This window comes from Oncorhynchus mykiss, chromosome 5 (genome assembly GCF_057628025.1).
Source record: "Oncorhynchus mykiss isolate SJ-2025 chromosome 5, ASM5762802v1, whole genome shotgun sequence".
Taxonomy (NCBI): Eukaryota; Metazoa; Chordata; class Actinopteri; order Salmoniformes; family Salmonidae; genus Oncorhynchus; species Oncorhynchus mykiss.
In genome coordinates this window covers 21,077,501-21,105,000 of record NC_143026.1, presented here as the reverse complement: position 1 = coordinate 21,105,000, position 27,500 = coordinate 21,077,501, and the positions used below count along the sequence as shown (strand labels likewise).

General features: G+C 45.1%; 1 protein-coding gene across 9 annotated transcripts in view; it reads right to left on the bottom strand.

Annotated features, from left to right (window-relative positions):
- The window catches only part of LOC110522816 (disabled homolog 2-interacting protein), a 277,388-nt gene that overhangs the window by 45,034 nt on the left and 204,854 nt on the right, over positions 1 to 27,500 (bottom strand). For all 9 annotated transcript variants that reach the window (XM_036977016.2, XM_036977020.2, XM_036977017.2 and 6 more), the window contains 3 exons: positions 21,988 to 22,141; positions 20,762 to 20,860; positions 13,627 to 14,181 (listed from right to left, as the gene is read on the bottom strand). In XM_036977016.2, the coding sequence (XP_036832911.1) occupies positions 13,627 to 14,181; positions 20,762 to 20,860; positions 21,988 to 22,141 (808 nt within the window). The remainder of the gene's footprint in view (positions 1 to 13,626; positions 14,182 to 20,761; positions 20,861 to 21,987; positions 22,142 to 27,500) is intronic.

Here is a 27,500-nt window from a genome sequence, read left to right as displayed (position 1 = left end):
TATTGGAGCGTCACATGAAGTGGCTATCACAGGTAGGTACAGTACAGCCCAGGAATGAGTCCCTCGTTAAGAAGAAGACAAAAGCAGTCCTTCGTTCCCGTGTTGACGCATGCAGATCTGTCTCTCCTTCTGTAAGGTGTTTCCATGGCAAAATGAGAGAAATGCAGGAGTGAGAGCCAACTAAAATAATGTGATAATGTGGGGTAGAGGAGGCGAGAGAGAGAGAGAGGGGGAGACTGTCTTGGCATTTTCCTCCACCACGTCCACGCTCTTTAAATTGGCCTGTCCTTGTATATGGTTGACCCTGTTTGATTATTCAATAGCTTCAGGGGAGGAGACACACACACCGGTGTGCATAGTGTTTAATAGTGTACACCATAAACCCCCAGAGTCAAGACAGGAAGCCTTTCCAATAAAGGAGTGAAGACAAGGACAATGGCGTTCTGGCTTTTGGGAATTGCAGTGATAACGCTGTAGAAAACAGGGGGTAAGAGAGATTACATCAACGATTCGTTCGATCAATAACCCTGGCTTAACAGCCCCGGGCTGGGACAGGAACCCCCCCCCTCTCCTCTATCAACCTTCCATCTCTCCCTCCTTCCTCCCTCCCTCTCCCTTCCTCCATCCCCCCTTTTCCCTCTCCCTCTCGATAGTTGGAGTACGGCTTTCACCCAATATCATCAGCACCCTGCAGATATGGGGGGGAAGCCATGTGTCTGTGTGTGTGTGTGTGTGCGTGTGTGTGTGTGTGTGTGTGTGTGTGTGTACTGTATGTTTGTTGTTTTGTAAATGTGCATGGTGTGTGTGTGTGTGTGTGTGTGTGTGTGTGTGTGTGTGTGTGTGTGTGTGTGTGTGTGTGTGTGTGTGTGTGTGTGTGTGTGTGTGTGTGTGTGTGTGTGTGTAGGTAAGTATAGAAATAAAACAACAGTAGAAAGACATTTGAAAAAAGAGTAGCGAGACTACATACACCTGTTAGTCAGACTTATTGAGGTAGTATGTAAGTACGGTTAAAGTGACTATGCATATATGATGGACAGAGAGTAGCAGCAGCGTAAAAGAGGGCATGTAGATAATGAGTCAAAACAAGTTACAGCATAAAAGGTCAATGCAGACAGTCCAGGTGGCTATTGGTTAACTAGTTAACTAACTATTTAGCAGTCTTATGGTATTTTTGGTTAACTAGTTAACTAACTATTTAGCAGTCTTATGGTATTTTTGGTTAACTAGTTTACTAACGATTTAGCAGTCTTATGGTATTTTTGGTTAACTAGTTTACTAACTATTTAGCAGTCTTATGGTATTTTTGGTTAACTAGTTTACTAACTATTTAGCAGTCTTATGGTATTTTTGGGGTATTTTATTAGGATCCCCATTAACTGTTGCAAAAGCAGCAACTACTCTTCCTGGGGTCCACACAACATATAAAACATAATACAGAATAACATACAGAACATCAATAGACAAGAACTGCTCAAGGACAGAATTACATTTAAAAAATGAAAAGGCACACATAGCCTCCATATCAATGCAAACACACAAACTAAAGCTGTTCTGGTTCTTGTTGGTTCCAGACTTGGTGCATAGGTACCACTTGCCATGCAGTAGCAGAGAGAACAGTCTATTACTTGGGTGGCTGGGGTCTTTGACAACTTTTAGGGGCTTCCTCTGATATTGCCTGGTATAGAGGTCCTGGATGACAGGGAGCTCGGCCACAGTGATGTACTGGGCCGTACGCACTACCCTCTGTAGTGACTTGCGGTTAGATGCCAAGCAGTTGCCTTACTGTACCAAGCGGTGATGCAGCCAGTCAACCAGCTCTCAATGGTGCAGCTGTAGAATTTTTTGAGGATCTGAGGGCCCATGCCAAATATTTTCAGTCTCCTGAGGAGGAAGAAGTGTTGTCGTGCCCTCTTCACGACTGTGTTGGTGTGTTTGAACCATGATAGATCCTTAGTGATGTGGACACAGAGGAACTTGAAGCTGTGTGTGTGTGTGTGTGTGTGTGTGTGTGTGTGTGTGTGTGTGTGTGTGTGTGTGTGTGTGTGTGTGTGTGTGTGTGTGTGTGTGTGTGTGTATGAGTGTCAGTGCAGTACAGGGTTCCCAAAATTGGCACGCAGGTGATTTATTTATAAAAAATTTTGGGACAGAAAAGACTAAAAAGACACGTAAATCATCTCCAAGTGATTTCAACTTTGTTCCAAACTATTCCCACGCATAATAGAGCGATATACACTCACCAGCCAGGTCTGTGTGTGTGTATGTGTGTGCAGTGAGTCACGTAGCTGTGGCTTACTATATAAAGCAGGCAGATAGGCATTGAGGCATTCAGTTACTGTTCGACTAAACGTTAGAATGGGCAAGATGAGTGACATAAGCGACTTTGAGTGTGGTATGATCGTCAGTGCCAGGCGCGCCACATCCAGTATATCAGAAATGGCCTCCTGGGGCTTTTCATGCACGACAGATGGAACAGGTTGTTCGCAGCATGAATTTAGCTCCGTCCAATCTGCAGCAACTGCATGATGCTATCGCGTCAGCATGGACCAACATCCCTGTGGAATGTTTCTGACACCTTGCAGAACGCCCCGGAGAATTCAGGATGTTATGGAGGCAAAGAGGGGTCCGACCCAGATGGGGTGCACCTAATAAACTGCATGTGATCGTATACAAATGTATGCAAGGTTTGCAATGATTATGTTTGATCCAAATATTATATCCGTTTGGGCTATCTTGAGGGTCAATTTGCCGTCTACAAATTATAATAGGCCCATGGCTGAATATAGTTGATGATCCCTGGTGTAGTATGTGTGAGTGTGTGGGTAGAGTTCAGTGAAGAGGAGTCAGTACCATAAAAAAAGGTGGTCATTGCAAATAGTCCGGGTGGCCATTTGATTAACTGTTCAGCAGTCTTATGGCTTGGTGGTAGAAGCTGTTCAGGAGCCTTTTGGTGTAGAACAGTCTATGACTTGGGTGACTGGAGTCTTTGACAACTTTTAGGGGCTTCCTCTGACACCGCCTGGTATAGAGGTCCCGGATGACAGGAAGCTCGGCCCCAGTGATGTACTGGGCTGTACGCACTACCCTCTGTAGCACCTTGCGGTCGGATGCCAATAAGTTGCCATACCAAGTGGGTTTGCAGCCAGTCAAGATGCTCTCAATGGTGCAGCTGTAGAACTTTTTGAGGATCTGACGGCCCATGTCAAATCTTTTCAGCCTCCTGAGGAGGAAGAAGTGTTGTCGTGCCCTCTTCACGACTGTGTTGGTGTGTGTGGATCATGATAGATCCTTAGTGATGTGGACACAGAGGAACTTGAAGCTCTCAACCCGCTCCACTACAGCCCCACCGATGTGAATGGGGGCTTGCTCGGCCCTCTGTTTCCTGAAGTCCACAATCAGCTTCTTTGTCTTGCTGACGTTGAGGGAGAGGTTGTTGTCCTGGCACCACACTGCCAGGTCTCTTTACTCCTCCCTATAGGCTGTCTCATCATCAACAGTGATCAGGCCCACCACCATCGTATCATCTGCAAATTTAAGGATGGTATTGGAGTCGTGCGCGGGAAAGACAAAAAGGAGTGATGAGAGAAGAATTGGGAGTGATAGAGGAGAGAGGAAGAGGGAGACCTAGAGGGACAGATTCCATTGATTGGCAGCTTGAGTTTCACCTTGCAGTCAGAGCTGGAACTGGGGAGTGGAACAGCAGCAGACTGCAGGGGAAAGAACCCGCCCAAATGATCCATACCTTCATAGAAGTCACAACTGGCACCATATCTAAGAAACAAATACACAACCACACACACACACACACACACACAAACACACACACACGCAGACGCGCGCACGCACACACACACACACACACTCTCTCACACTCTTTGTTATCTATCTTGAATACCCCTACCTACATGCATTTATTACCTCAATCACCTCAACTACCTCGTACCCCCAGCACATTGATTCTGTAGTGGTGCTCCTTGCATAGCCTCCTTATAGTTACTTTAACTATGTTTTTAACTGCATTGTTGGGAAAGGGCTCGTAAGTAAGCATTTCACGATAAAGTCTACACCTGTTGTATTCGTATTGCATGTGACAAATAACATTTGATTTGAACCTTACTCTTATCTCACTCACTATTAACAATAACAACCTGTTAAAGACTCAGCAGCTGTCTGCCAAGAAAACCAACTTGTGCCCTGAGACACTAATTTGCAGGGTGTGTGTTTTTGTGTGTGAGATGGCACGAAGCAGCACATGGTTTGAAGCAATGAATCATACAGACTAGCAGTGCTGCTGCCCCATGAAGACCAAATTGAGCGCTGAGACAGAAGAGAAGAGGGGATGTTTACACTTCATCTAATTAAATAATGAGGACTCTGCTACTCGAGGGCGACGCAGGGAAGAAGGGAAGAAGGGGAGGATGGAGGAATGGAGAGATAGAAGAGAGAGGGAGGGTGAATTTGTTATCCGATTGTCTGCTCCTGTGGATGAAGAGCCACTTAATACCATCCGTTAGGTTGGTTTACCTCCAGGGCAGTACAACAGAAACACTAACAGCAGAAGAAGATGTTTCCTGTTTGCTGTGGCCAGCTGAGCTCTATCCACCAAAATAATTGTTCCCAGAAGTCCATGGTTCCTGATTGTAAATAGCCTCTACTACGAGACGAGAGGGAGAGTGAGAGGGAGAGAAAGAGAGAGGGAGAGAGAGAGGGAGAGGAGAGAGATGGAGAAGAGAGAGGAGAGAGGGAGAGAGGAGAGAGGGAGAGGGAGAGAGAGGGAGAGAGAGACTAGAGGGGCTACACAGCGTATCCAATAGAGAGAGAGAGAGACTAGAGGGACTACACAGCGTATCCAATAGAGAGAGAGAGAGAGACTAGAGGGGCTACACAGCGTATCCAATAGAGAGAGAGAGAGACTAGAGGGACTACACAGCGTATCCAATAGAGAGAGAGAGACTAGAGGGGCTACACAGCGTATCCAATAGAGAGAGAGAGAGAGACTAGAGGGACTACACAGCGTATCCAATAGAGAGAGAGAGAGAGACTAGAGGGGCTACACAGCGTATCCAATAGAGAGAGAGAGAGACTAGAGGGACTACACAGCGTATCCAATAGAGAGAGAGAGACTAGAGGGGCTACACAGCGTATCCAATAGAGAGAGAGAGAGACAAGAGGGACTACACAGTGCATCCAATAGAGAGAGAGAGATAGAATAGAGGGGCTACACAGCATATCCAATAGAGAGATAGAGAGACTAGAGGGACTACACAGTGTATCCAATAGAGAGATAGAGAGACAAGAGGGGCTACACAGCATATCCAATAGAGAGAGAGAGACTAGAGGGGCTACACAGCGTATCCAATAGAGAGACAGAGAGAGACTAGAGGGACAACACAGTGTATCCAATAGAGAGATAGAGAGACTAGAGGGGCTACACAGCGTATCCAACAGAGAGATAGAGAGACTAGAGGGGCTACACAGCGTATCCAATAGAGAGAGAGAGAGAGAGAGAGAGAGAGACTAGAGGGGCTACACAGCGTATCCAACAGAGAGAGAGAGAGAGACTAGAGGGGCTACACAGCCTATCCAATAGAGGGAGAGAGAGAGAGAGACTAGAAGGACTACACAGCGTATCCAATAGAGAGAGAGAGAGAGAGAGAGAGAGAGAGAGAGAGAGAGAGAGAGAGAGAGAGAGACTAGAGGTGCTACACAGCGTATCCAATAGAGAGAGAGAGAGCGAGACTAGAGGGGCTACACAGCGTATCCAATAGAGAGAGAGAGAGAGAGAGGCTACACAGCATATCCAATAGAGAGAGAGAGAGAGAGAGAGACTAGAGGGGCTACACAGCGTATCCAATAGAGAGAGAGAGAGAGACTAGAGGGGCTACACAGCATATCCAATAGAGAGAGAGAGAGAGACTAGAGGGGCTACACAGCGTATCCAATAGAGAGAGAGAGAGAGAGAGAGAGACTAGAGGGGCTACACAGCATATCCAATAGAGAGAGAGAGAGAGAGACTAGAGGGGCTACACAGCGTATCCAATAGAGAGAGAGAGAGAGAGAGACTAGAGGGGCTACACATCGTATCCAATAGAGAGAGAGAGAGACTAGAGGGACTACACAGCATATCCAATAGAGAGAGAGAGAGAGAGAGAGAGAGAGAGAGACTAGAGGGGCTACACAGCATATCCAATAGAGAGAGAGAGAGAGACTAGAGGGGCTACACAGCGTATCCAATAGAGAGAGAGAGAGAGAGAGAGAGAGAGACTAGAGGGGCTACACAGCGTATCCAATAGAGAGAGAGAGAGAGACTAGAGGGGCTACACAGCATATCCAATAGAGAGAGAGAGAGAGAGACTAGAGGGGCTACACAGCGTATCCAATAGAGAGAGAGAGAGAGAGAGACTAGAGGGGCTACACAGTGTATCCAATAGAGAGAGAGTGAGAGAGAGACTAGAGGGGCTACACAGCGTATCCAATAGAGAGAGAGAGAGAGAGACTAGAGGGGCTACACAGCGTATCCAATAGAGAGAGAGAGAGAGAGAGACTAGACTGATGAAGTCAGTCAGAGAGAGAAAGTCAGGGAGCTTCAAAGCTATGTTCAGGAGACAATGTCAAGAGCGTCATTGCTGGCTGGCTTGCGCTCAAGTTGTCCTTGGCAACTGGAAAATAACATAAAGAGAAAAGAGCAAAGAAACCTCCTCTCACCGAGGCAGCAGCCAATGAATGTTGCATACAGTACAATAATAGGCATTGCAGTAGGTAGCCAACTTGATAGCTTGAGAGAGAGAGTGGGTGTGGTAGTGTGGTAGAGTGTAGACTGCTACCTGGATGAGAGATCATCTCTCAGAACCGACCCCAAAACAAGCTCAAAACACAATGCTAACACAGTGGGTTAATCTAGGCCTGCTAACACAACAGCTAACACCAACGCCTCTCTTCTCTTTTGTTCTGTTGAACATCCATCCCAAACATCTCTGAGCTTTACAACCCATCCCAAACATCTCTGAGCTTCACAATCCATCCCAAACATCTCTGAGCTTCACAACCCATCCCAAACATCTCTGAGCTTCACAACCCATCCCAAACATCTCTGAGCTTCACAATCCATCCCAAACATCTCTGAGCTTCACAATCCATCCCAAACATCTCTGAGCTTCACAATCCATCCCAAACATCTCTGAGCTTTACAACCCATCCCAAACATCTCTGAGCTTCACAATCCATCCCAAACATCTCTGAGCTTCACAACCCATCCCAAACATCTCTGAGCTTCACAATCCATCCCAAACATCTCTGAGCTTCACAATCCATCCCAAACATCTCTGAGCTTTACAACCCATCCCAAACATCTCTGAGCTTCACAACCCATCCCAAACATCTCTGAGCTTCACAACCCATCCCAAACATCTCTGAGCTTTACAACCCATCCCAAACATCTCTGAGCTTCACAATCCATCCCAAACATCTCTGAGCTTTACAACCCATCCCAAACATCTCTGAGCTTCACAATCCATCCCAAACATCTCTGAGCTTTACAATCCATCCCAAACATCTCTGAGCTTCACAATCCATCCCAAACATCTCTGAGCTTCACAACCCATCCCAAACATCTCTGAGCTTCACAATCCATCCCAAATATCTCTGAGCTTTACAACCCATCCCAAACATCTCTGAGCTTCACAATCCATCCCAAACATCTCTGAGCTTCACAATCCATCCCAAACATCTCTGAGCTTTACAATCCATCCCAAACATCTCTGAGCTTCACAACCCATCCCAAACATCTCTGAGCTTCACAATCCATCCCAAACATCTCTGAGCTTTACAACCCATCCCAAACATCTCTGAGCTTCACAATCCATCCCAAATATCTCTGAGCTTTACAACCCATCCCAAACATCTCTGAGCTTCACAACCCATCCCAAACATCTCTGAGCTTCACAATCCATCCCAAACATCTCTGAGCTTTACAATCCATCCCAAACATCTCTGAGCTTCACAACCCATCCCAAACATCTCTGAGCTTTACAACCCATCCCAAACATCTCTGAGCTTTACAACCCATCCCAAACATCTCTGAGCTTCACAATCCATCCCAAATATCTCTGAGCTTTACAACCCATCCCAAACATCTCTGAGCTTCACAATCCATCCCAAACATCTCTGAGCTTCACAACCCATCCCAAACATCTCTGAGCTTCACAATCCATCCCAAACATCTCTGAGCTTTACAATCCATCCCATACATCTCTGAGCTCTACAACCCATCCCAAACATCTCTGAGCTTCACAACCCATCCCAAACATCTCTGAGCTTCACAATCCATCCCAAACATCTCTGAGCTTTACAATCCATCCCAAACATCTCTGAGCTTTACAATCCATCCCAAACATCTCTGAGCTTCACAACCCATCCCAAACATCTCTGAGCTTCACAATCCATCCCAAACATCTCTGAGCTTCACAACCCATCCCAAACATCTCTGAGCTTTACAATCCATCCCAAACATCTCTGAGCTTTACAACCCATCCCAAACATCTCTGAGCTTCACAAACCATCCCAAACATCTCTGAGCTTCACAACCCATCCCAAACATCTCTGAGCTTCACAACCCATCCCAAACATCTCTGAGCTTCACAACCCATCCCAAACATCTCTGAGCTTCACAAACCATCCCAAACATCTCTGAGCTTCACAACCCATCCCAAACATCTCTGAGCTTCACAACCCATCCCAAACATCTCTGAGCTTCACAACCCATCCCAAACATCTCTGAGCTTCACAAACCATCCCAAACATCTCTGAGCTTTACAATCCATCCCAAACATCTCTGAGCTTCACAACCCATCCCAAACATCTATGAGCTTTACAATCCATCCCAAACATCTCTGAGCTTCACAATCCATCCCAAACATCTCTGAGCTTTACAACCCATCCCAAACATCTCTGAGCTTCACAAACCATCCCAAACATCTCTGAGCTTCACAACCCATCCAAAACATCTCTGAGCTTCACAACCCATCCCAAACATCCCTGAGCTTTACAACCCATCCCAAATATCTCTGAGCTTCACAACCCATCCCAAACATCTCTGAGCTTCACAATCCATCTCAAACATCTCTGAGCTTCACAATCCATCCCAAACATCTCTGAGCTTTACAATCCATCCCAAACATCTCTGAGCTTCACAATCCATCCCAAACATCTCTGAGCTTTACAATCCATCCCAAACATCTCTGAGCTTCACAATCCATCCCAAACATCTCTGAGCTTTACAACCCATCCCAAACATCTCTGAGCTTCACAATCCATCCCAAACATCTCTGAGCTTTACAACCCATCCCAAACATCTCTGAGCTTCACAATCCATCCCAAATATCTCTGAGCTTTACAACCCATCCCAAACATCTCTGAGCTTCACAATCCATCCCAAACATCTCTGAGCTTCACAACCCATCCCAAACATCTCTGAGCTTCACAATCCATCCCAAACATCTCTGAGCTTTACAATCCATCCCATACATCTCTGAGCTCTACAACCCATCCCAAACATCTCTGAGCTTCACAACCCATCCCAAACATCTCTGAGCTTCACAATCCATCCCAAACATCTCTGAGCTTTACAATCCATCCCAAACATCTCTGAGCTTTACAATCCATCCCAAACATCTCTGAGCTTCACAACCCATCCCAAACATCTCTGAGCTTCACAATCCATCCCAAACATCTCTGAGCTTCACAACCCATCCCAAACATCTCTGAGCTTTACAATCCATCCCAAACATCTCTGAGCTTTACAACCCATCCCAAACATCTCTGAGCTTCACAAACCATCCCAAACATCTCTGAGCTTCACAACCCATCCCAAACATCTCTGAGCTTCACAACCCATCCCAAACATCTCTGAGCTTCACAACCCATCCCAAACATCTCTGAGCTTCACAAACCATCCCAAACATCTCTGAGCTTCACAACCCATCCCAAACATCTCTGAGCTTCACAACCCATCCCAAACATCTCTGAGCTTCACAACCCATCCCAAACATCTCTGAGCTTCACAAACCATCCCAAACATCTCTGAGCTTTACAATCCATCCCAAACATCTCTGAGCTTCACAACCCATCCCAAACATCTATGAGCTTTACAATCCATCCCAAACATCTCTGAGCTTCACAATCCATCCCAAACATCTCTGAGCTTTACAACCCATCCCAAACATCTCTGAGCTTCACAAACCATCCCAAACATCTCTGAGCTTCACAACCCATCCAAAACATCTCTGAGCTTCACAACCCATCCCAAACATCCCTGAGCTTTACAACCCATCCCAAATATCTCTGAGCTTCACAACCCATCCCAAACATCTCTGAGCTTCACAATCCATCTCAAACATCTCTGAGCTTCACAATCCATCCCAAACATCTCTGAGCTTTACAATCCATCCCAAACATCTCTGAGCTTCACAATCCATCCCAAACATCTCTGAGCTTTACAATCCATCCCAAACATCTCTGAGCTTCACAATCCATCCCAAACATCTCTGAGCTTTACAACCCATCCCAAACATCTCTGAGCTTCACAATCCATCCCAAACATCTCTGAGCTTTACAACCCATCCCAAACATCTCTGAGCTTCACAAACCATCCCAAACATCTCTGAGCTTCACAACCCATCCCAAACATCTCTGAGCTTCACAACCCATCCCAAACATCTCTGAGCTTCACAACCCATCCCAAACATCTCTGAGCTTCACAAACCATCCCAAACATCTCTGAGCTTCACAACCCATCCCAAACATCTCTGAGCTTCACAACCCATCCCAAACATCTCTGAGCTTCACAACCCATCCCAAACATCTCTGAGCTTCACAAACCATCCCAAACATCTCTGAGCTTTACAATCCATCCCAAACATCTCTGAGCTTCACAACCCATCCCAAACATCTATGAGCTTTACAATCCATCCCAAACATCTCTGAGCTTCACAATCCATCCCAAACATCTCTGAGCTTTACAACCCATCCCAAACATCTCTGAGCTTCACAAACCATCCCAAACATCTCTGAGCTTCACAACCCATCCAAAACATCTCTGAGCTTCACAACCCATCCCAAACATCCCTGAGCTTTACAACCCATCCCAAATATCTCTGAGCTTCACAACCCATCCCAAACATCTCTGAGCTTCACAATCCATCCCAAACATCTCTGAGCTTCACAATCCATCCCAAACATCTCTGAGCTTTACAATCCATCCCAAACATCTCTGAGCTTCACAATCCATCCCAAACATCTCTGAGCTTTACAATCCATCCCAAACATCTCTGAGCTTCACAATCCATCCCAAACATCTCTGAGCTTTACAACCCATCCCAAACATCTCTGAGCTTCACAATCCATCCCAAACATCTCTGAGCTTTACAATCCATCCCAAACATCTCTGAGCTTCACAATCCATCCCAAACATCTCTGAGCTTTACAACCCATCCCAAACATCTCTGAGCTTTACAACCCATCCCAAACATCTCTGAGCTTTACAACCCATCCCAAACATCTCTGAGCTTCACAACCCATCCCAAACATCTCTGAGCTTCACAACCCATCCCAAACATCTCTGAGCTTCACAACCCATCCCAAACATCTCTGAGCTTTACAACCCATCCCAAACATCTCTGAGCTTCACAATCCATCCCAAACATCTCTGAGCTTTACAACCCATCCCAAACATCTCTGAGCTTCACAACCCATCCCAAACATCTCTGAGCTTCACAACCCATCCCAAACATCTCTGAGCTTTACAACCCATCCCAAACATCTCTGAGCTTTACAACCCATCCCAAACATCTCTGAGCTTCACAATCCATCCCAAACATCTCTGAGCTTCACAATCCATCCCAAACATCTCTGAGCTTTACAACCCATCCCAAACATCTCTGAGCTTCACAATCCATCCCAAACATCTCTGAGCTTCACAATCCATCCCAAACATCTCTGAGCTTCACAAACCATCCCAAACATCTCTGAGCTTTACAATCCATCCCAAACATCTCTGAGCTTCACAACCCATCCCAAACATCTATGAGCTTTACAATCCATCCCAAACATCTCTGAGCTTCACAATCCATCCCAAACATCTCTGAGCTTTACAACCCATCCCAAACATCTCTGAGCTTCACAAACCATCCCAAACATCTCTGAGCTTCACAACCCATCCAAAACATCTCTGAGCTTCACAACCCATCCCAAACATCCCTGAGCTTTACAACCCATCCCAAATATCTCTGAGCTTCACAACCCATCCCAAACATCTCTGAGCTTCACAATCCATCCCAAACATCTCTGAGCTTCACAATCCATCCCAAACATCTCTGAGCTTTACAATCCATCCCAAACATCTCTGAGCTTCACAATCCATCCCAAACATCTCTGAGCTTTACAATCCATCCCAAACATCTCTGAGCTTCACAATCCATCCCAAACATCTCTGAGCTTTACAACCCATCCCAAACATCTCTGAGCTTCACAATCCATCCCAAACATCTCTGAGCTTTACAATCCATCCCAAACATCTCTGAGCTTCACAATCCATCCCAAACATCTCTGAGCTTTACAACCCATCCCAAACATCTCTGAGCTTTACAACCCATCCCAAACATCTCTGAGCTTTACAACCCATCCCAAACATCTCTGAGCTTCACAACCCATCCCAAACATCTCTGAGCTTCACAACCCATCCCAAACATCTCTGAGCTTCACAACCCATCCCAAACATCTCTGAGCTTTACAACCCATCCCAAACATCTCTGAGCTTCACAATCCATCCCAAACATCTCTGAGCTTTACAACCCATCCCAAACATCTCTGAGCTTCACAACCCATCCCAAACATCTCTGAGCTTCACAACCCATCCCAAACATCTCTGAGCTTTACAACCCATCCCAAACATCTCTGAGCTTTACAACCCATCCCAAACATCTCTGAGCTTCACAATCCATCCCAAACATCTCTGAGCTTCACAATCCATCCCAAACATCTCTGAGCTTTACAACCCATCCCAAACATCTCTGAGCTTCACAATCCATCCCAAACATCTCTGAGCTTCACAACCCATCCCAAACATCTATGAGCTCTACAACCCTGCAGGAAAATGAACTAAGGAGAACTGAGGGTGGATTAACATCAGTTTGGGATCTAATACTTTCTCTGTTAAACTAACATGAGCCCATCTGCTCCACTAGCGGTTAAAAGGAAAAAGTGAAGACTCTATTAAACAAACAGGAAATACCCCCTCTGGCCTCTGGCTCTGCTGAGACAGCTGCTGGCCCAGGTCAAATATTTAAAAAGCATTTAGTCAGGTTCGACCACATTCCTGAGGTTGACTTGCCTTCAGTTTGAACTCGGTGACATAGAATACTACTGTAATACAGAATAAAAGCTGAGTTCTGATAGCTGTGTGTTGCACAGAGGATGACAGACATTGACCTTACTTAGTCAACGCTCCTGTTGCAGTTGCTACCTTGAGCAAAGTCTTAGACAGGAAACATTGAGAGCAAATTGAACCAAAACATTTGTAAAACAAAAGTAAATGTGTTTGTGAACGAGTCATCTTTATGATCGCTGGGTTCCTACCTTGGCCTTGCCGGTGCTCTGTAGAATATGGACCAGTGCAGAAGCCATCTCCTCCTTGTTCTTCACACTGATGCCAGGCTCCAGCACGGAGCACAGCAACATGTAGTTATTGGTGGTGTACTCTGCAAACTCCTTATACATCTCCATAGGCAGGATGTTCATGCTCTGGTAGCGGGCCTTGATCCGAATCATGGGCCCTGGCGTCTTCCCCTTGTTGGGCGTCGGAGTGCTTACCGGGTACCACTTCTCCATGAACTGCCTTCCCGTCACCGCGGCGACTGGGATGTTGACCAATCCGATGTAATTGTTCTTGTCTTTTTTCTTTTTCTTGTCCGAGTCCTTGTAGAGGTGGACCGTGATGCTCTTGGCAGCCGGGAGGTTGTTGAACTCAAAGTGCTCGCCCCAGAAGACGTTGTCGGTCTTGAGCTTGCAGGTGGTGCGGGCGTACAGGGTGTCGTCCAGACACAGCTCGCAGAAGTACTTCTTCTTGGCAGGAATGTCCTTGGCTTCGATGATCCACAGCTTCAGCATGTTCTCCACCCGACGGCTGTTGTCCTGTGTGGGGATAGAGAAAGGGAGGGGTGGGTTAGGGACAGGGTGGATCCCAGACCTGGGTCTAGACTTTAGTACATACTGACTGTAACTCAAATACTTGAGAGAGAGAAGAGGAGAGGTTAGGGTCAATGGTAGCCAGACCTGGATCTAATACATATCTCAAATAGTATGCAGGTATGTTGGTGCTACCCAAAGTTTATATGGGAATGTGGTGCTTCTCTCTGTAAACATGGTAGTTTCTGAGCCTTCCAAAAAAGAAAAAATGACAGCAACATATCTCAAATATAAAAAAATACCTGAGATGTGCTTGATTAAAGCTAGACTCACTGGAGTGCAGGGAGTAGATGGAGTTTAGTATGCCTTATAATGGGTATTAAGACATTACACACTAATAAATAGATGATTAAAATGCATATGTTAATGGTACTCAAAGGTAGATTCTGCATAGAAATACAGTTCATTATGCAAAATGTATTTAATGGAAACAGTAATACAATAACGTTCTCATGAATAGAACTCAGCAAATGGTTTCCAGACTTTTTTGGATATTGCACGTTATTTTACACTCACTACAAATAGTTTTCCCCCCCTTTTCTCATTTCAAAAACGCTCTAATGTCGGTTTCAGTTGAATACATTCAGTTGGACAACTACCCCCCTTTCCCTTTCCCTTTCAAGCGCCGATGTTTACGGACAAACAAGCAAACCTACACTGTATCTAATCTGTGGAAAATCACTAAATAATTAAAGACTTGCAAGGCAGAGATGGAAAGATTCATATCCCTGCCAGAAGTCTTCTGAGAAAAAAACACTTCAAGGTTATTGCCTAACTTTTTTCCTAAAGGAGATTTTTACCCAAAATCCAGAAACTCCCAAGTGATTCCATACATTGAAACTAGTTCAGGGAAGTTTTCCCTCTCCCTGTAGTGCTGTACTGAAACAGCCTAAAAAATGTGACGTTACTGGATGCAGGCCTCACTTTTCTCTGTTGCCAGTGAATTAATGATTCAGAAATCCGTGGGCAAAATGTGTTGTTTTATTGAAAGTGTACGGCCAAGTTATTTTTTGTCAAAAGTACTATCAGTTTTGAGTCCGTTAATCTGACTCTTCTTTTCCACCTAAAACATTTGCAATTATTTTATATAATTATTTATTATTCACAAAAAAATACAGTTTTATATCTTTATGTTTGAAGCCTGAAATGTGGCAAAAGGTCGCAAAGTTCAAGGGGGCCGAATACTTTCGCAAGGCACTGTATGTCTTCACATTAGCCCAAAAGACTATATAGCCTATGTTTATTTATCCAAATGTTTTTTGGACATTCTGTTCTCCATTGTGACACAATGTATAGTTTCTCAACCCTTCCTTCCTTAAAAACATAGGACACATATGCTAAGCTGTAGAGCACCGAGGCCTATATGTTGTGACACTTGGGAAATACAGTAGCAACAGCTGGATCTTTTAGTATGCTTCAGTTTTCTGTCCCCGTTATTTCAGATTGCGTATCTCATTCATATGTATCATCGCTGAAGTGCTTGTTACACACAAATATTGCTTGTTACACAAAATATTCCAAGATGGCGTAGCAGTCGGACGTGTGTTTTTGTCTTGTCCCTTCCGTGGAAACAGTTTTTATTTGTTGTGTTTTTTTTCATATATATTTTAATATCACTTTCCATATATGGACTGAATATACTCTCCTGCAACTCGCCTCGCCCAATGTGGTACGGATCTGCTATTTTTATACTTAAGAACCGGAACCCCCATCAAAAGCTAGCTACCAGCTAACTGGCTACTAGCTAGCTGCGGCCCGCTAGCTCTCTAGAGCACTTCGGACTGTTAGCTTAAAGAGGCCCATCGGACAATTTCTTTGGCCACTATACCTAGTTTGCCAATCAGCCTGGTTAACCACACGGAGCCCTGCTGATCCGTCCTCTTAATCGCAACCCCAACAGAGCTAGCCAGCTAACTAGCTACTAGCTAGTAGTCAGCTAGCCACTGCTAGTGGTCATCAGCTACCTCTAGCACGGACAACTCTCGCCAGTCTGCACAGCGTGACTCAAACCAGAGCAAATCGGACTTATTTTTCTCCATATTCACCTGGATCATCGCAGTTAGCTAGCTGCTATTCGAGTGGCCACTCCTGGGTAACGTCTCTGTCCCGAAGCAAGAACCAATGAGCCTGGAGCTAGACTTGCTAGGCCCATCTGCTAGGCACATCTCCCGGCTAGCCAAAGAGGTCCATCAGCCACTCCTTGGGCTACAATACCTATTTTGTCAACTGGCCTGGATCCCCGCCGACCCATCACGACTGGACCACCGACGTGATTCGCGTGATGGGGTTTTCTCAACTGGCTCCGCCATCGCGTCGTCCCCTGAATGCCCATCCGCTAGCCTGCTAGCCGCGGCCCACTAGCTGCCTGAAGCCACTCACTGGACTCATACGATCACTCGGCTACGCATGCCTCTCGCTAACGTCAATGTGCCTTGTCCATTGCTGTTTTGGTTAGTAATTATTGCCTTATTTCACTCTAGAGCCTCTAACCCTGCTCAAAACACCGTTTTAAACACTTTAGTTCCACCTACCACACATGCGGTGACATCACCTGGTTGAAATTATATTTCTAGAGACAATATCTCTTTCATCGTCACTTCATGCATATGTTTAACCTCACTGTATTCACATCCTACCATATCTTTGTCTGTACATTATGCCTTGAACCTATTCTACCGTGCCCAGAAATTTGCCCCTTTTACTCTCTGTTCTGAATGTACTAAATGACCAGTTACTTTAGCCGTACCCTTATCCTACTCCTCCTCTGTTCCTCTGGTGTTGTGGAGGTTAATCCAGGCCCTGCAATGCCTACCTCCACTCACATTCCCCAGGCGCTATCATTTGTTGACTTCTGTAACCGTAAAAGCCTTGGTTTCATGCATGTTAACATTAGAAGCCTCCTCCCTAAGTTTGTTTTATTCACTGCCCTAGCACACTCTGCCATTCCGGATGTCCTAGCTGTGTCTGAATCCTGACTCAGGGAGACCACCAAAAACCCTGAAATTTCCATCCCTAACTTTAAAATTTTCTGACAAGATAGAACTGCCAAAGGGGGCGGTGTTGCAATCTACTGCAGAGATAGCCTGCAGAGTTCTATCTTACTATCCAGGTCTGTACCCAAGCAATTCAAGCTTCTACTTTTAAAAATCCACCTTTCCAAAAACAAGTCTCTCACTGTTGTTGCTTGCTATAGAACACCCTCTGCTTCCAGCTGTGCCCTGGACACCATATACACTTCCCACCCTCATAGATATCATCCTAATCAACTTGCCCTCCAAATATACCTCTGCTGTTTTCAACAAAGATTTCAGCGACCACCCCTCATCACTGTCAAACGCTCCCTAAAACACTCCAGCGAGCAGGCCTTTCTAAATCGACCTGGCATGGGTATCCTGGAAGGATATTGACCTCATCCCGTCAGTAGAGGATGCCTGGTCATTCTTTAAAAGTGACTTCCTCACATCTTAAATTAGTATGCCCTTTTCAAAAAATGTTGAACCAGGAACAGATATAGCCCGTGGTTCTCTCCAGACCTGACTGCCCTTGACCAGCACAAAAACATCCTGTGGCGTTCTGCATTAGCATCGAATAGCTGCCGTGATATGCAACTTTTCAGGGAAGTTAGGAACCAATATACACAGGCAGTTAGGAAAGCTAAGGCTATATTTTTCAAGCAGAAATTTGCATCCTGTAGCACAAACTCAAAAAGGTTCTGGGACACTGTAAAGTCCATGGAGAATAAGAGCACCTCCTCCCAGCGGCCCACTGCACTGAGGCTAGGAAACACTGTCACCACCGATAAATCCACTATAATTGAGAATTTCAATATTCTACAGCTAGAGACAATATTTCCACCTGGCTACCTCTACCCCAGTCAACAGCCCTGCACTCCACACAGCAACTCGCCCAAGCCTCCCCCATTTCTCCTTCACCAAAATCCAGATAGCTGATGTCCTGAAAGAGCTGCAAAATCTGTACCCCTACAAATCTGCCGGGTTAGACAATCTGGAGACTCACTTTTTAAAATGATCTGCCGAAATTGTTGCAACCCCTATTACTAGCCTGTTCAACCTCTCTTTCGTATCGTCTGAGATTCCCAAAGATTGGAAAGCTGCCGCGGTAATCCCCCTCTTCAAAGGGGGAGACAATCTATGCCCTAACTGCTACAGACCTATACCCCACCGTACCTTCTCCGCTATGCAATCCGGTTTCAGAGCCGGCCATAGTTGCACCTCAGCCACGCTCAAGGTCCTAAACGATATCATAACTGCCATCGATAAGAGACATTACTGTGCTGCCGAATTCATCGACCTGGCCAAGGCTTTTGACTCTGTTAATCACCACATTCTTATTGGCAGACTCAACAGCCTTGGTTTCTCAAATGACTGCCTCGTCTGGTTCACCAACTACTTCTCTGATAGAGTTCAGTGTGTCAAATCGGAGGGCCTGTTGTCCGGACTACTGGCAGTCTCTATGGGGGTGCCACAGGGTTAAATTCTCGGGCCGACTCTCTTCTCTGTGTACATCAATGATGTCGCTCTTGCTGCTGGTGATTCTCTGATCCACCTTTACGCAGACGACACCATTCTGTATACTTCTGGTCCTTCTTTGGACACTGTGTTAACTAACCTCCAGACGGCCTTCAATGCCGTACAGCTGTCTTTCCGTGGCCTCCAACTGCTCTTAAATGCAAGTAAAACTGAATGCATGCTCAACAACCGATCACTGCCCGCACCTGCTCGCCACTCCAGTGATTCTGGATGGTTCTGACTTAGAATATGTGGACAACTACAAATACCTATGTGTCTGGCTAGACTGTAAACTCTCCTTCCAGACTCACATTAAGCATCTCCAATCCAAAATGAAATCTAGAATCTGCTTCCAATTTCGCAACAAAGCATCCTTCACTCATGCTGCCAAACATACCCTCGTAAAACTGACCATCCTACCGATCCTCGACTTCTGCGATGTCATTTATAAAATAGCCTCCAACACACTACTCAACAAATTGGATGCAGTCTATCACAGTGCCATCCGTTTTGTCACCAAAGCCCCATATACTACCCACCACTGTGACCTGTATGCTCTCGTTGGCTGGCCCTCACTTCATACTCGTCGCCAAACCCACTTGCTCCAGGTCATCTACAAGTCTCTGCTAGGTAAAGCCCCGCCTTATCTCAGCTCACTGGTCACCATAGCAGCACCCACCCAGAGCACGCGCTCCAGCAGATATATCTCACTGGTCACCCCCAAAGCCAATTCCTCCTTTGGCCGCCTTTCCTCCCAGTTCTCTTCTGCCAATGACTGGAACTACTGTAACTGCAAAAATCACTGAAGCTGGAGACTCATATCTCACTCACTAGCTTTAAGCACCAGCTGTCAGAGCAGCTCACAGATCACTGCACCTGTACATAGCCCATCTGTAAACAGCCCATCCAACTACCTAATCCCCATACTATATTTATTTATTCATCTTGCTCCTTTGCACCCCAGTATCTCTACTTGCACATTCGTCTTCTGCACATCTACCATTCCAGTGTATAATTGCTATAATGTAATTATTGTACCATCCCCCCCACCCAGGAAAATCTGTGACATCAAGCTCCTTATAACATATCGTGAAGTTTCTACGTAGGAGGGTCTCCCCCACGAGGGAGCACATGCGCGGTTGTTACCCATCTCCGTTACTATGGCAGTCAGCTACATAAAATAATCGCTTATATTTTAGGTTGAAAAGTACACATTTCGTGACTTAAAACTGATAGTACTTCTGACAAAAATAAAATAATAAAATAACGAATTTGTCCACACTTCGCGGATTTCTGAATCATGAATTCATTGGCAACAGAGCAGAGCGAGGCCTCCATCCAGGACGTCAGGAGTCACGTGACCTATTTTTGCCGATGTTTCAGTACAGCACTACAGGGAGAGAGAAGGGGAGAGGGAAAACTCCACTGAACTAGTTTTAAGATATGGAATCACTTGAGAGTTTCCGGATTTTGGGTAAACTTCTTTAAAGTTCAAATTAAAAAGTAGTTTGTTAAATAATAATAGAGTAAGGCGGGAGAGCGCTGTCAGATTTGCATTATTTCTTGGCTTGATGCAGGGAGCCATATGTTAGCCGCTCGCCTGCCGTCTTGCTGCGCTGTTGTGATTAAAGGAAAAGTGTTGGGTCCTCTGTTTGGAAGTCTGGTGACTGTTCTGACTGTGTTCTCCCATGGCTCTGTGTCTCTGGCTCTCTAGGGGTGCTACCACTGCAGATGTACAGTACAATACCAGACAGTGTGGATGATTTAACTCTCTGTCTGTCTAAGTGTCTGACTCAACTGCTCTGTTCCAATCAGGTCACTTGCTATCTTCCCTGGGCCCCTTGTTGAGTTAAGATGAGTGATGGAATCGGAATCCAGACGGCCTCTGTTTCTGTCTTTGTACTTGAACTAGAAGATTGGCATCAATCCAATACACTGATCGTTGAATTTCTATCGCCAACGTTCTGTACCGTTAGACCTCAGACCCCTGGTCTCACCTTGTTGGGGTGGACGGCTCTCCTCAGGTTCTCCATCCACTTGTCCCTCTCTGATGAAGATCGACAGGAGAAACATTTACTTCCTGTTGAGGTGGTGACCTGAAACCCAGAGAAACACAACACTGTGACCACTGTCCCACTGTCCAACCGATGCAGGATACAAGATATACACAGACTAAAAAGAGGAAACACACTACTATCGTACAATCAATGTATCTTGATATATGAATATTAGACTACACACACACATTGTTTTGAGAGATAAGGTGTCTGACAGAGGGTTGATGGAGCTGAATGAGGAATCATTGAATAATGCAATTGGGTAAAGCACTCGGTAGTGGTTGGACATGAGAGAGAGATAAATAAATAAAAAGAGAGGAAGACAGATGGATACAAGAGAGAGGATATGAGAGCAAGAGAAAGAGAGAGTCGTGCGATGAGAGTGATAGCGATAAGTGAAAGTCTCTTCAGTCCATGGTAGAGAGTGGCTGGTTATTTTTACCTCTCAACCTGCTCACAGAAAGAGCTCAAAGAGTGCTTAGTCACTCTCCTCTCCTCTCAGCACTGTGTCTACTGCCAGCAGGGCTCGTTTGAGAGCCAGGGTCCTGCTGTGTGTGTGTATGGTTACTGCTGCTCACCTCAAGGCAGTGCTCCTGTGGTGTGTGTGGATGTGAGAGGGTGCTCTTAATGAAGAGGGCCTTGCCAGGTGTCTTGTGTGGGTGAATGTTGAAGTGAATGTCTGTCAATGTGCCCTTGAGCTAGGTACTTTACCCTAATTGCTCCTGTAAGTCGCTCTGGATAATTGTTGAAAATAAAAATTGTACCTTTATTTAACCAGGCAAGCCAGTCTGCTGAATGTAAAACTGTAAACGTAGTAGTTGGCCTAGATGCTGTGAGTGCCTGTGTGTGTGTTTGCTTGTGTGTGTGCGTTCGCTTGTGTGTGTGCGTTCGCTTGTGTGTATGTTCGAGCGCTTAAAAGGATACTGTGAGATTTTTGCAATTTTATACTTTCCCAGAGTCAGATAAACTCATGGATACTATTTGTATGTCTCTGTGTGTAGTATGAAGGAAGTTAGAGGTAGTTTTGCGATGCTAACTAGTGTTAGCGCAATGACTAGAAGTCTACAGGTACGGTAGCATATGATCGAAGTATCTCTTTAATGTACGTCTGTGTGTGTGTGTCTGTGCGTGTGTGCATGCCTTTCTATGTCTGTGCTCCTCCTCACCTGGAAGCAGTAGTCCTGTCCGAGGATGGAGCTGTGAACAGGTTTGATGAGCACCTCGTCCTCCATGCTGAGGTCCACGGCCTCCACAGCACTACTGGGGCTGAGCAACGACTCGTGGCTGCGAGACTCCTTCAGCCTCGGCATCAGATTAGAACTGGAGAAAGCGGGATGGGGAGAGGGTGAGTTAGTTAACAGGCAGGGGGATAGGTGTGTGTGTGTGAGACAGAAAGAGAGAGCGAGATGTGTAAGAAAAGAGAGACATGCGACGCTCCATCAGTCCTCGGCTCAACACTACATGTACTGTTCATTTTCTCAAATCAACACGTTTACAAAAACTTTCACTCACACGTTCACCATCACATTCAGCTAGCGTGTTGTCAGACCCTTTCACTCACACGTTCACCATCACATTCAGCTAGCGTGTTGTCAGACCCTTTCACTCACACGTTCGCCATCACATTCAGCTAGCGTGTTGTCAGACCTTTTCACTCACACGTTCACCATCACATTCAGCTAGCGTGTTGTCAGACCCTTTCACTCACACGTTCGCCATCACATTCAGCTAGCGTGTTGTCAGACCCTTTCACTCACACGTTCACCATCACATTCAGCTAGCGTGTTGTCAGACCCTTTCACTCACACGTTCACCATCACATTCAGCTAGCGTGTTGTCAGACCCTTTCACTCACATGTTCACCATCACATTCAGCTAGCGTGTTGTCAGACCCTTTCACTCACACGTTCACCATCACATTCAGTTAGCGTGTTGTCAGACCCTTTCACTCACACGTTCACCATCACATTCAGCTAACGTGTTGTCAGACCCTTTCACTCACACGTTCGCCATCACATTCAGCTAGCGTGTTGTCAGACCCTTTCACTCACACGTTCGCCATCACATTCAGCTAGCGTGTTGTCAGACCCTTTCACTCACACGTTCACCATCACATTCAGCTAGTGTGTTGTCAGACCCTTTCACTCACACAATCGCCATCACATTCAGCTAGCGTGTTGTCAGACCCTTTCACTCACACGTTCGCCATCACATTCAGCTAGCGTGTTGTCAGACCCTTTCACTCACACGTTCACCATCACATTCAGCTAGCGTGTTGTCAGTCCCTTTCACTCACACGTTCACCATCACATTCAGCTAGCGTGTTGTCAGACCCTTTCACTCACACGTTCGCCATCACATTCAGCTAGCGTGTTGTCAGACTCTTTCACTCACACGTTCGCCATCACATTCAGCTAGCGTGTTGTCAGACCCTTTCACTCACACGTTCACCATCACATTCAGCTAGCGTGTTGTCAGACCCTTTCACTCACACGTTCGCCATCACATTCAGCTAGCGTGTTGTCAGACCCTTTCACTCACACGTTCGCCATCACATTCAGCTAGCGTGTTGTCAGACCCTTTCACTCACACGTTCGCCATCACATTCAGCTAGCGTGTTGTCAGACCCTTTCACTCACACGTTCGCCATCACATTCAGCTAGCGTGTTGTCAGACCCTTTCACTCACACGTTCGCCATCACATTCAGCTAGCGTGTTGTCAGACCCTTTCACTCACACGTTCGCCATCACATTCAGCTAGCGTGTTGTCAGACCCTTTCACTCACACGTTGCCATCACATTCAGCTAGCGTGTTGTCAGATCCTTTCACTCACACGTTGCCATCACATTCAGCTAGCGTGTTGTCAGACCCTTTCACTCACACGTTCGCCATCACATTCAGCTAGCGTGTTTTCAGACCCTTTCACTCAGAGCAATCTCTCTTTCTTTATCTCTGATAGACAAGAACAATATATTGTACTGTTATTCCCTAAAACAGACTCTCTCTCTACCTCTCCAACTACATTCTGTTATATCCTATTTTCTATCTACTGTAACACAGAGTTAAATGTTCTAAAGAAAAGCATTGTCATTCACAGGAGACACAACTCATTTCTTGTCTTCTGTTGTCAGAAGGAGAATGTACATTTTCCTGAATTGTTTGGCAGACTGTTTGTTTATCGAAGAAAAAACACTATATATGCAAATTGTTGGATGAGGAACTGTAGGCTCATTGTGATTGGGCCAATTGTTTAATGCTTGCATTGTTTTACGGAGCTCAGTAATTTGTGCTGTTACACTGAGAATATGGCACACACACACACACAGGTACTAAGAGAGAGAAGTTTTGCTTTGGTGAAGACATTCTTGAGTTTACTAGCAATTATAAATATTTGGGTCTTTTTTATGACCTTTCTATACGGAACATCCGCCCTGGCCGACTCAAAGAGCTCTTGGGGGAGTTCTAGGAAAAACAAAACCACTCAAAGATACTGGTTACGCTACATATTCCTGACTGTATCAGACAGTGTCCTGTTCTGGACAATTCAGCAGGAGTGTGGGGTGCTAAGAGGTCAAATACAAAAACATGTCAATAACAGGTACGTTACTTTTTAGATATCCACAAGTTTGCACCTATACTGGCAATACCTGGGTACATGGGCTGGGAACTATGTGAGGTGAGATGGAAAAGGCGTGTATGGTGAGACTGGACTAGAAAGTTGGATATGCGAATTGCCAGAGTAGCCAGCAATGTCTTTCAATGGGATCTATCCATAGGGGGAGCCTGGGCAACTGCCTTTTCAACAGTCTGACTGTGATTTTACGAAAACCAAATTCATTTCGACATGGACACTATTCAAAAACAACTGCTCATTTTATATGGAAAAAATGGGTGGAGGAGATTAATCAAAACTCCCAAATGGAGAACCTTTTGTTAAGGGTGAATGTGTGTGAGAGATATATTATGTACAACCTACCTAAAAACAAAAGATTGCAAGGATATTGCCACTGCGTATTGAAACAGGTAAGATAGAGGATATTGCCACTGCGTATTGAAACAGGTAAGATCAAGGATATTGTCTCTGCGTATTGAAACAGGTAAGATCAAGGATATTGCCTCTGCGTATTGAAACAGGTAAGATCAAGGATATTGCCTCTGCGTATTGAAACAGGTAAGATCAAGGATATTGCCTCTGCGTATTGAAACAGGTAAGATCAAGGATATTGCCTCTGCGTATTGAAACAGGTAAGATCAAGGATATTGCCTCTGCGTATTGAAAAAGGTAAGATAGAGGATATTGCCACTGCGTATTGAAACAGGTAAGATCAAGGATATTGCCTCTGCGTATTGAAACAGGTAAGATCAAAGATATTGTCTTTGCGTATTGAAACAGGTAAGATCAAGGATATTGCCACTGCGTATTGAAACAGGTAAGATCAAGGATATTGCCTCTGCGTATTGAAACAGGTAAGATCAAGGATATTGCCTCTGCGTATTGAAACAGGTAAGATCAAGGATATTGCCACTGCGTATTGAAACAGGTAAGATCAAGGATATTGCCACTGCGTATTGAAACAGGTAAGATCAAGGATATTGCCTCTGCGTACTGAAACAGGTAAGATCAGGGATATTGCCTCAGCATATTGAAACAGGTAAGATCAGGGATATTGCCTCAGTGTATTGAAACAGGTAAGATCAGGGATATTGCGTCTGCGTATTGAAACAGGTAAGATCAGGGATATTGCCTCTGCGTATTGAAACAGGTAAGATCAGGGATATTGCGTCTGCGTATTGAAACAGATAAGATCAGGGATATTGCGTCTGCGTATTGAAACAGGTAAGATCAGGGATATTGCGTCTGCATATTGAAACAGGTAAGATCAGGGATATTGCCTCTGCATATTGAAACAGGTAAGATCAGGGATATTGACTCTGCGTATTGAAACAGGTAAGATCAGGGATATTGACTCTGCGTATTGAAACAGGTAAGATCAGGGATATTGCCTCTGCGTATTGAAACAGATAAGATCAGGGATATTGCGTCTGCGTATTGAAACAGATAAGATCAGGGATATTGCGTCTGCGTATTGAAACAGATAAGATCAGGGATATTGCGTCTGCGTATTGAAACAGGTAAGATCAGGGATATTGTGTCTGCATATTGAAACAGGTAAGATCAGGGATATTGCCTCTGCATATTGAAACAGGTAAGATCAGGGATATTGACTCTGCGTATTGAAACAGGTAAGATCAGGGATATTGACTCTGCGTATTGAAACAGGTAAGATCAGGGATATTGACTCTGCGTTTTGAAACAGGTAAGATCAGGGATATTGCCTCTGCGTATTGAAACATGTCGGTATTGTGGTGAAATGGAAGAGGAAACACTATGTAACTATTGTGACCTTTAAGAAATAGAGAAATAAACTCATTTTATCCTCTATTTTCCTTTCTACCACGATATACACTTGTTCTTATTCCAGAAAGCACACCAGATATTCCCTGGCATTATGTGGCTGAATGATGACGAGAAACTGAAATGTTTTTTTTTCCCATTTTGTACATGTACATGTATTTCCATTTGCAGAATATTTAGATAAAGCCTGGAATATGAGCTGAAATAAAAGATCCCAGAAATGTTCCATAGACACAAAAAGCTTATTTCTCTCAAATGTTGTGCACAAATTTGTTTACATCTCTGTTAGTAAGAACTTCTCATTTGCCAAGATAATCCATCCACCTGACAGGTGTGGCATTTCAAGAAGCTGATTAAACAGCATGATCATTAGACACCTTGTGCAGGGGAGAATAAAAGGCCACTCTAAAATGTGCAGTTTTGAGGGAGCATGCTGTTCCCATGCTGACTGCAGGAATGTCCACCAGAGAATGTTGCCAGAGAATTGAATGTTAATTTCTCTACCATAAGCCGCCTCCAACATTGTTTGAGGGAATTTGTCATGCCATTCATCATCCGCCGCCATCACCTCATGTTTCAGCATGATAATGCATGGCCCGATGTACACAATTACATGGCCTGCATACTCACCAGACATGTCATCATTGAGAATGCTCTGGATCATTTGGGATGCTCTGGATCGACGTGTACGACAGCGTGTTCCAATTCCCGGATCGACGTGTACAACACCGTGTTCCAATTCCCGTCAATAGCCAGCAACTTCGCACAGCCATTGAAGAGGAGTGGGACAACATTCCACAGGCAACAATTAACAGCCTGATCAACTCTATGGGAAAGAGATGTGTCACGCTGCATGAGGCAAATGGTGGTCACACCAGATACTGACTGGTTTTCTGATCCACGCCCCCTACCTTTCTTTTTTAAGGTATATGTGACCAACAGATGCATATCTATATTCCCAGTCATGTGAAATCCATAGATCGATCGATCTATCTATCTACCTACCTATGTATCTCTATATATCTTATTTTTAATTTACTGCTCTATGGGTGTGATTATTGCCTGGATAACCTTATTTACTATTATGTATTGATTTATTTTTCACTCTTTATGCGGAGCGCCCTGCAGAGAAAAACACAATTATCATAGTGAATTATTGTAATGTTTGTTTATTTGTCAATTGCTGCCGGGGCGGCAGGTAGCCTAGTGGTTAGAGAGTTGGGCCGGTTAGAGAGTTGGGCCTGTTAGAGAGTTGGGCCGGT